The sequence below is a fragment of the Asparagus officinalis genome, chromosome 8 (assembly GCF_001876935.1).
Source record: "Asparagus officinalis chromosome 8, Aspof.V1, whole genome shotgun sequence".
Taxonomy (NCBI): domain Eukaryota; kingdom Viridiplantae; phylum Streptophyta; class Magnoliopsida; order Asparagales; family Asparagaceae; genus Asparagus; species Asparagus officinalis.
This window is the reverse complement of record NC_033801.1, coordinates 107313528-107325996: the sequence shown is the minus strand read 5'-3', so window position 1 is coordinate 107325996 and position 12469 is coordinate 107313528. Positions and strand designations below refer to the sequence as shown.

Sequence of the window (12469 nt, the reverse complement as noted above, 5' to 3'; positions counted from 1 at the left end):
TATTTCTAAAGAAATCCAACTTCTCAATGGAACATCTTGTTGTAACGACAATAATGTTAGCATCATCATCATCATTAGCAACAGCATGTCCGAGTATTTTTTCTTAGATATTGACACATGACTTCATATATGCATGCATAATAGCGGATCTAGAAAATTATTCTTGAGGGGTGGGCAACAAGTATCTGTTAATAATTAAAAAAATATATAATATTACAAATTACTGTACTTGACGAGAACGTATTCTGTATAGTTTATTAGCTCTATCACATCATATGTGTCGTAAGGGTTGATTGTTGAAAATTTAAATGAGTTTTTGGTTTCCAATCGGTAATTTAATTTGCAAGTAATTTTTCAGTGTTGTTAAATAGGTTTGATCAGGTGCATTTTTTGAAGTTCTTTGGGGTAAAATTGTAAATATTATCAAAACTTATGCGCAATTTACAAATCTTTAGGGGTGCAACCGCACCCCTACACTATACGTCCATCCGCCCTTGCATACGTACATACACGTATAATTAAAAAAATTTATTAATTTTATATAATAATCTACTAATACTCGCAGCAGTACTGTTCCCATTCCTTATAAGTACACTTGTAGAGATATTAAATACATTTCTTTATGATAGAAATAGAAAAGAAAGAAAACCCAAAACCTCATCAAATTCCCGAACTCATTCCCGCCGTCTGAAGAATCCTCCAATGCCATCAATTCGCGTAACCCAAGATTCTACGGAGTCCAGCTCCTCCTCCGGCTCCTCCACCCTCCAGAAGCAGCACAACTTCTGAAGCTCAGAAGACTCGCCGAGTCGCAGAGTCTAGAGTACCAGTTCTTGAACGTCCCCTTCGAGAAAGTCAAAAGGACGGTCCGAAACAACCATCGAATCGCCAAGAAAGAAGTTTCGGCCGTTATCTCTGCGGTATCGGCTGAAATGTCGGGCGATCAGGCGGCGACGAACTTGACGACGGCGGTTTCGAAGCTCCGAGCGCTCAAACTCAAGGTGAGGAATCGATATCTTATGCAGTCCTTGATTTATTCTGGATTTTAGAAGAGTAAACTACAGGAAATAAAAAAATTCTCATCTATTAAGTTTTTTAAAAAAACCCAATGATAGAATATGGGTAAATAACAATAACCCAAAGAACTTTTAGTATTTTGTAGAAACACCCAACATGTTTTAGGTAAATAACACTAAACCCCCAACAAATTCAAAATGCTCTTTGATGTTGTTTTTTAGTTCTCATTTATGGAGGTTTTCTGCAAATTGCGGAAAATTATTGCGGGGTTTTATGCAGTTCCAAAAGTTATTGGGGTGTAGTACAATTTTGAAAGTTATTATGATTTTACTGTAAAAAGCTGAAGATCTTGGAGGTTATTGAACACGAACAGTAGATGCATCACAGGTTAACCTTTGAAAACTAAGGATTTTGAGACTATTGCAGATGATATATTATATTAAAGCTTAGTAGATTAAGGTGTTTGTTGATTGTACATGGATGAAGGGAATTTCTTGTGGTTTACCCATCCGAAATGCTAGAAATAGAGATGAGATTTTAGATTGGGTCTGTCTATCTGGTGCTTAAGATTCTTTAATTGTCAAGCAAATCACAAATTTAGGATTTTTGTAGCACTTGAGGATATTTCTTGATTTTCTTTATTTTTATATTTCAAAACCAAGAAATTTGTAAGAGACATAGGTGTGTTTGGATTTCAATGGGGTTAAGAAATTTGTAAGAGACATAGGAGAACACAGCCCTATATCAACCCTATTAAAATTTCATATTTCTTGATTTTCCTGCAAGGACAAGAATCTGATACTCACAACTGTGATTAAAAAGAGGATTTTGATACAAATGCCCGTACGGTATTTCTTTACATACTGCATGTTTGAACGTTCTATTAATCAAATTTTCGAACTTGCTAATATTTCATTATTATCTGATTTGTATGTTTTTGTTTTGGATCAGTTAGAAGAACACAATGAGATCGAGACCTTACAGCTACAAAGATTCCGTACTAGATTAGATCACCTAGGAACTGCAAGTGTAGGTAATCTGAAGGAGTGGAATGATATGAAGTTGAAGCGAATCCTTGTTGACTACTTCTTGCACTTGTGTGACATTGCTTTTGCCACTGAACTGGCGGAAACTTACAATATACAGGTAAGCTTTTTACCTTTAGGAATTTCTAAGGCAAGATATGTAGTGAAAGACATGTAGTATAAATTTGATGCTTAATATCAATATGGCCAAAGATTTTCTATTAGTTGCTTCATTTACATAATGCAGATATGTTTTTAACATAACTCACTTCTTTTATAGCACCATCAAAAAGATTTTTCTTCATTGAATTCAACTGAGGTGGATATAAAATGCTAATGACAATGTTGTCATAGACGCGGTAGTTGCACACGATTTTTTTTTCCATCTATTGAGGTTGTGTCTGCCATGGTAAATTAGGAACATATCGAAAAACAGAGAACTATAATGGACTTAAGATCCCGAGAAATGAAGACTATGGCTGATCTTGAGTAATGAATAATATGTCTGATGAAAAAAACTCATTGGAAGAGAGATGGTTTGCCTTGCCGCAAATTGTCTAGGTTTGACCATCTCGGTCTTGGCCGCACTCTGCCTTAAATTAAGAAAGATCTTAATCTGGTTATTGTCTTCAATCTACAGCTTTCAAAAAAGACTATCAGTTCTTTTAGTGTTTGTCGCTGACCCTCTAACCACAGCACTAAAATAAGCCCCTGTCAGTTAATGTCTTTTTGCACTCATAATTTAGCTTTTCTTCATTTTATTTTCTTGAGGTTCATCAAGAGAAAATCGATCTAAAAATTAGAAGCAATTCGATAGAAACAAAGAGAGTTTGCTGATAGAAGCTTTGAGATTTCCTATAGGTGTAACTGAGTATGAAATGGTCCCACTAGCTAAAACACTAGTAAGCACTCTTATATTCTTTGATGTGATTCTGCAATAAGCACACCACCTTGCCTGTTTGTTCTAATAACTAATTTGCTCACTTTTGTGTATCATCCAATTATCATAAACTTTCTTGCTGGATTATAATCAGCCTTGTTATCAATTGCTTAGGGTAACAAGAACTTGTTAATCGCTTTATTATAGGACCTTGTTGACATTGATGTCTTTCTCGAGGCAAAAGAGATAATTGATTTTCTTCATAATAAGGAAATACCTCCTGCTTTAGCTTGGTGTGAAGAGAACAGGCTCAGGTTGAACAAATTCAAGGTATGTTGACTTTTTCTCTTTTTTTTCACCTTTTAGTGCATGTTGGAGCTGTTATTATGTGTATTACCATCTTCTACTTTATGTGCTAGGAAGCTTGTGGTAAGATAGTGTGAGCATGACTTAAGTGTGAGCATGCACTTGAAGAGTTGAGAGAATATCCTAGGGAAAACATGTCCTGATCTAATAGTTTATAGTTCCTTTTTCTTCCTTTCCTTTTCTGTGCGGCCTCAAAAATTTTATTTCCTTTCTGTTTTCATTTTGGTGAATGTTAGGGAGGGAGTGACTGAGGGGGCTTTGATAATGTATTGTTATTAAAGAGGTGAAATGTATTCTTTCTCTTTTCTTTTTCCTTTTGGTGTGTGAATAAGTCATTGAGTGAAAGCGCGCACACTTTTTGAGAATCCATGGATTTTCTGATTTATAACAATACTTAATGAATTATACTTGTGCGCACGCACACACACGCATGCACATGCACTTGTCATGAAAAGCCTTGGGTGGGAAGAGGTAACATTTTAGTGGGAATTTCAGTGGTAATTGTTGCGCTCTGATACCAATTGTTGTGCCAAAAGCTGTGTCGAGGGACCAAACCAAATGCCAATCCAAGAGAGTCAAACGAACTAAATATCAATGCATAAACAAAACATCAATTTTAACATGGTTCGGCAAGTTGCCTACGTCCACGGGGCAAGAAGGGGATGGAGTTTTCACTAATAGAGAAGAAGAGTACAAATTGAGATTACAAATCACTCGAAGGAACAAACTAATCTCACCAACAAAACTCTTAATCTCTCCAAACAAAACCCTAACCAAAAGCTCAAAAAATACCTCTTTTTGTGCTCCAAATATCCCCCAATCAATGCTTAATCAAAGCCCAATCAAAGCCTAAACAAAGCCAAAGAACCCTAAAAAACGTGTCTCTATTTATAACATAACACAATCCCAAACTGATTGAGATTCTAAAAACGAGTCTGCCACACCCTGGGGTGACAGACACCACACCCATGATAAACAGGGCAGATTCTGCCACACTAGGGTGTGACGCAGACCACACCCATGACAGATAGGGCAGATTCTGCCACACCCATGACAGACACCACACCGGGGTGTGGTGGAGTCTGTTTTACTTATTCTTTACGTTTTTCTCAATTCTTTTCCTTAATTCCTTCGCCGTTTTCACAATTCTCTACATCGGCGAAGTTTTTCCAAAACTGAGCAGACACCAACTAAAACAAATGCCTCACTTGTTGCATCCAGTACGCCACGACAACGGACTCATGATAACAGACTCCATCCACACAAGTCGAGACCCAAACGGGAGTGCGAACACTCACCCAAACGTCGGTATCTACTCACTAAATCGGCTGCATCAAAACTGACTGCATACGTATCCTCTTGTCCAAGGAATCAAGCCTTCACGTAGTTCACCCAAACGGTCTCCAAAGACCCTCAAACAAATAGAAAAGTCTACAACTCTTCCCCAATATCGCCAACGGATCTGTAACTGATAGCGGTCCCAAACTGATACAAATCAAACACCTCTATCTGAGGTGAACTAGTGACCGTATCCAAATCATGTCCATCAGCTGCAACTGAATCCAAAACTAATCCATCATCTGCATCCAAAATCAAATGATCCCCAACCTGTGTCACCTCAGCTGGAATCCCAAATGACGCAGTATGATCTGGAGTATGTGGAATAAGTTCCACCCAACGTGAAGTAGCATCACCCTCCACCTGCTGCGATATCCAAACGACCTGATCAACACTCTCCACCTGCTGAGAGTCAAAAGTGACATTCCTGTTCAGAACAAAATCAGAAGCTCCCAAACGATAATCAAATGAGCCTTCGAATCTCAAATGCGCAATCGGATCAAATCTCACATTCTCGATGTGACCAAATACTGGGTAACCAAATATCCGACGCCGACCAAAATCTGAAGCAGCTCCACCAGATCCAATAACTTCTAATGCAACAGTCGGCGACCTATGACTAAGATGACCCAAATATGTCGAAGCTTCAGAACCAATGCTCGATAACCAACGCCGATCCTTCTCCAGAAAGGAACGACCCATCGAAACTGTCATCTCATCTTGTCGTCCCAAAGTCTCCACACCAATAAAGTGTCTCCTATTACCGTGAGCTCGGCACAAACGCAAGAAAGGACCCCTATCAAAGCTAGAACAACGAGTTACCTTTCTGCCGATACACTTCTTCCAATTGTTATTGACTTCTAGGATTTTACACCAACGGGAACTGGTCGTGACCCAATAATGCCTAGAATAATCACCAACTACGGAAACTATAAAACGATTACCTCCCAGTGATGCCTCCTTGGAAGGCCCCCAAATGCCTAACTGAACACCTCCTAAAAGACCCCTCACTCGATGGATAGGAGTGCCAAACTCCACCTCGGTCTTGCTCATCCCAATGTGCTCAAAGGATTTCCATCTGCAGGTTAAAGCACTCCTCAACAACCTATGCACGACATCACCAATCAAATACCCCAGCACCAAACAACGCCACAATCTAGCCAAATCCAATGAAGTCGTCAGAGCTCTATCAATCACCATGCTCCCAAGCAAATAGTATAAGTTACTCTTTCTGACGCCCTTCATCACAATCATGGACCTAAATGTAACCTTCAAGCGTGCATCCGCCAAGGTCACCCTATAGCCTGCTGCCTCCAAAGCTCCAAGTGAAATGATATTCTTCTTCAACTGAGGAATAAACCTCACTCCAACCAACTTCCGAATCACCCCGTCACACATCCTGATCCGAACGGTACCGATACCACTAATAGAGCATTTGTGATCATTCCTCATGAGCACGAAATCCCCTTTTTTCAACTCCTGAAAGCTGGAGAACCAATCACTCCTAGGACAAATATGGTATGTAACGCCCAAATCCAACATCCACTCTGTAGAGTAGGCAACACAAACTGACGGCAGTGCAAATAATGAGTAGCCCGAAGAATCCGAATCCGAATCGTTGTCACTAGCATTGACAACATTCACCTCTGAAGTCTGAATAGCTTTTCCCTTATTCTTCCCGGCTTGATCATTCAACTTTGGGCATTCAACTTTTCAATGTTCTTCTTTAGAAAAAGCACACTGATTCCTACGAATCCCAAGATGTGCTCCTCTAGAATGTGATCTTCTATCTCGGTTTGGACCCTTTGCTCTTGCAACCAATGCCCCCGCTACCGGCTCAATAGAAGTCTCATTGTCCTTCTTCCTGAGTTGGTAATTCACTAATGCAGCGTTGACCTCAATATATGAAAGAGATGTCTTCCCATTAATAAGAGTAAGGAAAAACGTCTCATATTCCTCGTCGGGTAAGAAACTCAACAATAGCAACGTCTTATCCTCATCTTTAACAATGACATCTACATTCGTCAAATCTGCAAGAAGCTTCGTGTAGTGGTTCATGTGACATCTTTAACAATGACATCTACATTCGTCAAATCTGCAAGAAGCTTCGTGTAGTGGTTCATGTGATCACTAATAGATGTCCCCTTCTTCAATTGGAAGCGATAAAGCCTCCTCTTCAAATGCAAGCGGTTTTTAACGCTCTTCGTCAAGTACTTGCTCTCTAGGACCTCCTAAATCTTCTTCGCAGAAGTCTTATTCATCACATCATATTTTAGATCTTGAGTGAGACAAGACCTAATCACACCACATGCTGTCTGATTCATCTTTTTCCAAACCTTCTTATTAATGTCGTCCGGTTTTCCGTCCAACTCTAACATATCTTCCAAATTCTGCGCATTGAGCGCATCCAAGACTTCGCATCGTTAAAGTCCAAAATTGTTAGTGCCATTGAACTTCTCCACGTCAATCTTCATCGAGTGGATACTCAAACTTTGGACAGTCTTTACACCTGAAGAACCACCCTCAACTCCCTCTTTCTCGGCCATAATCCTCAACACACCAACAACCAATACAGAAACAAACGAAGAATAGATCCAAAACTAAGAAAAGAAAGAAACTTTACAGAAAAGATCCCACCTTTCTCACCAACTGAAACCCTAGACGAGCTTCCCAAATCGATCTACTCCTCCAAATAGCCCAAGCATAGCCCGAACTCTGATACCAAATTGTTGCGCTTTGATACCAATTGTTATGCCAAAAGCTGTGTCGAGGAACCAAACCAAACGCCAATCCAAGAGAGCCAAACGAACTAAATATCAATGCACAAACAAAACACCAATTTTAACGTGGTTCGGCAAGTTGCCTACGTCCACGGGGCAAGAAGGGGATGTGGTTTTCACTTATAGAGAAGAAGAGCACAAATTGAGATTACAAATCACTCGAAGGAACAAACTAATCTCACCAACAAAACTCTTAATCTCTCCAAACAAAACCCTAACCAAAAGCTCAAAAAATACCTCTTTTTGTTCTCCAAATATCCCCCAATCAATGTTTAATCAAACCCAATCAAAGTCTAAACAAAGCCAAAGAAACCCTAAAAAACGTGTCTCTATTTATAACAAAACACAATCCCAAATTGATTGAGATTCTAAAAACGAGTCTGCCACACCCTGGGGTGGCAGACACCACACCCATGGTAAACATGACAGGTTCTGCCACACCAAGGTGTGGCGCAGACCACACCCATGGCAGACAGGATAGATTCTGCCACACCCATGGCAGATACCATACCAGGATGTGGTGGAGTCTGTTTTGCTTATTCTTTACGTTTTTCTCAATTCTTTTCCTCAATTCCTTCGCCGTTTTCACAGTAATCTGAGTGAGTATAAACTGAGACCAGAATATTCAAATTTGATATCTCGCGGGAAACTGGTTTGAGGTAATAAATTCCACTAAATATGCAATCATCAACATATATATTGATATTGGCTCTTAGCAGGCAGCTCCTATTTTCTCTTTTAGTGTTAGCTTATTATGACATACCTTTCTTTTCCTGTATCTCCCTTCTTATTTTGGTTTTCTGCGATTTTTTAATAGAAGGATATACATTTTGTTTAGTATTTCCCAGTGTAACTTTTTGGAGGTTGTAAAGTGAATAAATATGGGTGTATCTGTTTTTTTAACTCTGCTATCCTATTTATCCCATTTGAGCGAGCTTAAATAATTTTCTATCACTTACACTTCATGCAACTTGTTTGCTGCAGAGTAGATTTGAGTTCCACTTGAGGCGTCAGGAGTTTATAGAATTGTTGCGCATTGACAACCTCAGTCTGGCTGTTGATCATGCTCGAATTTACCTTGCGCCCTGGGGAGCTACATTTAGGGAAGAGCTAGAACATGTCATGGGAGCCTTTGCTTTTAGTGGCAATACTGAATGTGAGACATACAAGGTAGGTTTTGTAACTACAATCTGTTTTACGTATTCATGTGTGCTAATGCAGACAGCTTAACCATATCTTCTGCTACAATTAAATAGGGTTAATTGCCCAATAGACCCCCTGTAGTTTTTCTGTTTTGCAGCTGCTACTTTTTTTAATTTCATTGTTCTAGATAGACCACTGGGTTAGTTTTTTTTCAGTTTCTTTCTTTCGGTTAATATTTGGTAGATATTGCACCTCGGTCAAATTAGTGAGTCTATCTAAAGGGTAAAGAGTTCTAAATACCCTGGAGCTCTTTCTGGACAATGAAACGACAAGAAGAGTAAGTTCTAACAAGGATAGTACAGGGGGTCTATGTGCAGTCCGAGTGGTTAGATCTTATTTATTTTGTCATTTGGATGCAGAAATTTGTGTGCTACCATTTTCTATTTTTCTTGTTATAGACCCCATTATCTGGTCAACAGTTATGAGCTTTATTGCTTTGTTTCTTGTTTGAATGTGTGTGTTTATTGATAGGATAGAAAGGGGCCAGATTGTTCTTGAAAATATTATGGTTCTCTTGCAAACTGGTTGTTTCAAGGATGCTCCAAATTAATATTTAAATACATTTCACAAATAATCCAAACACTTGAAGTTCCTAACTATCCATAAATTACTGTATGTATATTAACAAAACAGAGAATTCAGGGATCTGTCAATAGGTTACTATTCAAATCCTTTTGTTACTAATTCAAACCAAATGCTGCTAATTGGACAGACTAAAATTTGATTCTAAAACCACCTGTGTGTGATCCTGTGTTCCAAAACTACGTTACATGGATACGGGTAAGGACACAGACACGAACATGGGTGCGGATACGGGAGACGGAAAAATTGCTTAGGACATGAGGACATGATTGTATAAGAATTAATAATTTACATGAAACTGATATTATTTTTCATTCACATGTCATGAGAACTAACGTCCTTGTACCATCTTTATATTTCTTTTATCAAGTAGATTATGATTTGAAAAACTGCTCTTTATTGAACTGGATACCCAAACAACTCTTTAAAATCATATTTATGAACTAGGTATGTTCTAAAACAAACATGCCCCGAGTTCAATGAGTAGCAGAATTTGAGGTGAAGTGTACTCTATACATTCAAGAAGTGTGTCACAAGTATTTTGAACTAAAGCATGTGTTATATGATTGAGTATGTATGAAAATGTATGTGTATATTTGAGAAGTGTCCAAGGAGTGTCAGACATGGACATGAATAAGGACACTGATATGGGAGCCTAGATGAAGTGTTTGAGCAACCTAGCTCCAAAATTATTTTGATGCACCTTTATTATCAATTGCTTCTGCTGAACAACTTGTTTTTGAGTTGTCCTCATTTCCATGAGTCAATTGACCGATGCCTGTGACTGGTCTTTTTCTTCCTATTCAAAATCAAACAATGGATCTTTTTATCAACTAGTTCTGATATTCTTCAGTCATGCTTGTGCTAGGGAATAAATTTTCCTTCATGTTCCTGCATCAATCTATCAAAATCTTCATTGAAGAATGTCATGTTAATATCTTCTGTTGAGCGGTGTGCATTCATCCAATATTACTGATGTAAACGTATTCATCTAAAACCACGAATGACTATCAGCGATATTCTTGTTGGACTTAGTCAGTAAATAATATATATGAGCATGAAGTTTTGTGTGGTAACTTAAGTTTGTAAAGATTTGTGTCAAGTCAATTTAATTTGGATGTCGGACACATTCTGATTATATGAGCTATCTTTCTTCATTCAGGTTTTGTTTGAGGAAAAGCAATGGGACTATTTAGTTGAAGAGTTCAAGAGAGAATTTTATAGATTGTATGGTATAACTACTGAATCACTGCTGGATATCCATCTCCAAGCAGGATTAACAGTCCTGAGAACTTTGTATCCTTATACAACATGTTAGGGGGGGGTATAATACATGTACTTCTTTTTTTTGGATAACTCCCCCATTTTTAGACAACCTCTAAAATGTTAGAAAAATGTCAGTTAACCCTGAAACTTTCACATTTTTCCATTATTTTCAGATAACCCTCAACTTTTTTGGGGTTATCTGAAAAAGTTTGGGGGTTTAAGTGACATTTCCCAGCTTGTTTAGGGTTATCACAATATGGGTCAAACTCCTTCGGGGTTTCGTGAAATTTACTTTTTTTTCATATACACATTAAATTACGTTGCTACTTTTATGGATGGAAAAATCACTTAAGAGTACTGTTTGTTTCTTTAACTTACACAAGATCTTGTTATGAAGGGAACTGTCCAAATAAAGACCCGTTTTCGCAGGCGGGCTTCCGCAAATTGGCAGAACAATTGCCATTCTCAAACCATCGCAGTTCCAAGCTTGTTTTCGCAGGCGGGCTTCCGCAAATTGGCAGAACAATTGCCATTCTCAAACCATCGCAGTTCCAAGCTTATCTGTTATATATCCAAACAGCCTATGGATAGAACAATTGCCATTCTCAAACCATCGCAGTTCCAAGCTTATCTGTTATATATCCAAACAGCCTATGGATTATGATAACCCGCCGCTTGTGTTACCCAACGGTTATGCATACAGTACCATGGTACGAACCTCGAATGTTATTTATACTAGCTTACAGTTAAACTAGAAGGTTAATTGCAAATACATCCCGTTAAAACCACTTTATCCTCTAAACTATTGTATTAGCAGTTACACCTCTTGATCTAGCGTTATTTCCCGTTAGGTTAAGATCTTACGAGAGAATCATGTGATATTAATTACATTTTTGCCCTCAATTTAGAGGGTAATCTAGTCCCCTTTTTCTGTTAAACCGAGGGACAAAAACAATTTATCCTCGAGTGATTTTAACATGAAATCTCAACCTAGTGAGCAATAAAGCTGTCTGAGATTCAGAATGCATAAGTGCTGCTGATAAACTATTTAATATTGTTTTGCCATACTCAAAATAATTGTCTGTGTACTTTATATATATATTCTATATTACCGGTATCAGTATGAACTTTGTTGGTTGATAGATATAAATGACGGTAGTCTAGATCTTCTGTACAGGATTTTAGCATCGTAAGCTACAGTTTTAAATTATTCATAGTATTTTTCTGTATTTTTGAAACTTTATGGTAGTTTTCTCAAACTTACACCAAATATATCAACCAAGTTGAAGACAGGAGTTATTGGAGTCATGCTTTTTTCATGTGACTATGCCACAGGCACTTTGCAGGGCTGTGGGGAACGAAGGCGAAATCACCTGCCCCAGGACTGGTGATGTGTACCACCTTAGTGAGCTTGTTACCGCACAAATCGAGTTATAGAAAATGTTATCACATACTGTACAGTCTGATAATCCTTCTTGCTTTCATTTCGATAAATTTTCTCGACCTGCTTGTATGAAGCCGCAGGTTTTGACCTCTGGTTGTGAGGGACACTGTAATTAGATTGGTTTAAAGTGGATGGTAATAAGATGTGTACAGTTCAGTTCCTGACCTCCTTTATCTTGAGTTCTAGTTATTGTTTCCTTCGCGCTTGCTTGGCTTCAGTTTAAGATTTTGAACTTGGAGATGTGTCCAAATGTTAGTTTTGGGATGTAAGATTTTTGTTGAATCATAGTGGCTAAGTGAGCATTGGTTGCTTATAGTTTATACCTTATTTTTCAACTTACAAAGGTCGCAACTTTTACATTCAATTTTGCGTGAGTTGTCCACTACAAGTGGGTACTTTTTTTGGCAAATGCAGTTGTTATTGTTGTTACAGCCCCTGCATTTTGCAGTAAACCAAATCTACCCTTTATAGAACTGCTCTATCACTATATTTTCCTTCCGGCTACTAATGATACTTGGACTTTTTGACAACTGCCGCTTCTTTGTTTGTTTGGTCCAGGGCAAGCACC

At 38.3% G+C, this 12469-nt stretch overlaps 1 protein-coding gene across 1 annotated transcript; it reads left to right on the top strand.

Annotated features, from left to right (window-relative positions):
• LOC109822021 (macrophage erythroblast attacher-like) lies at positions 775-12067 on the top strand. Its single transcript, XM_020388181.1, has 8 exons — positions 775-1001; positions 1969-2163; positions 3130-3252; positions 8391-8576; positions 10354-10487; positions 10841-10936; positions 11077-11167; positions 11793-12067. Exons 1-8 carry the CDS (start codon positions 933-935, stop codon positions 11892-11894), a joined length of 996 nt encoding a protein of 331 aa, XP_020243770.1. The 5' UTR covers positions 775-932; the 3' UTR covers positions 11895-12067.

Excerpts from the sequence above, each read along its gene's own strand:
- LOC109822021 (XM_020388181.1), top strand. The coding sequence starts at position 933 with ATGTCGGGCGATCAGGCGGCGACGAACTTGACGACGGCGGTTTCGAAG. Across the intron at positions 1,002-1,968 it reads TCCGAGCGCTCAAACTCAAG|TTAGAAGAACACAATGAGAT; the intron begins GTGAGGAATCGA and ends GTTTTGGATCAG. Across the intron at positions 10,937-11,076 it reads CCATTCTCAAACCATCGCAG|TTCCAAGCTTATCTGTTATA; the intron begins TTCCAAGCTTGT and ends AAACCATCGCAG.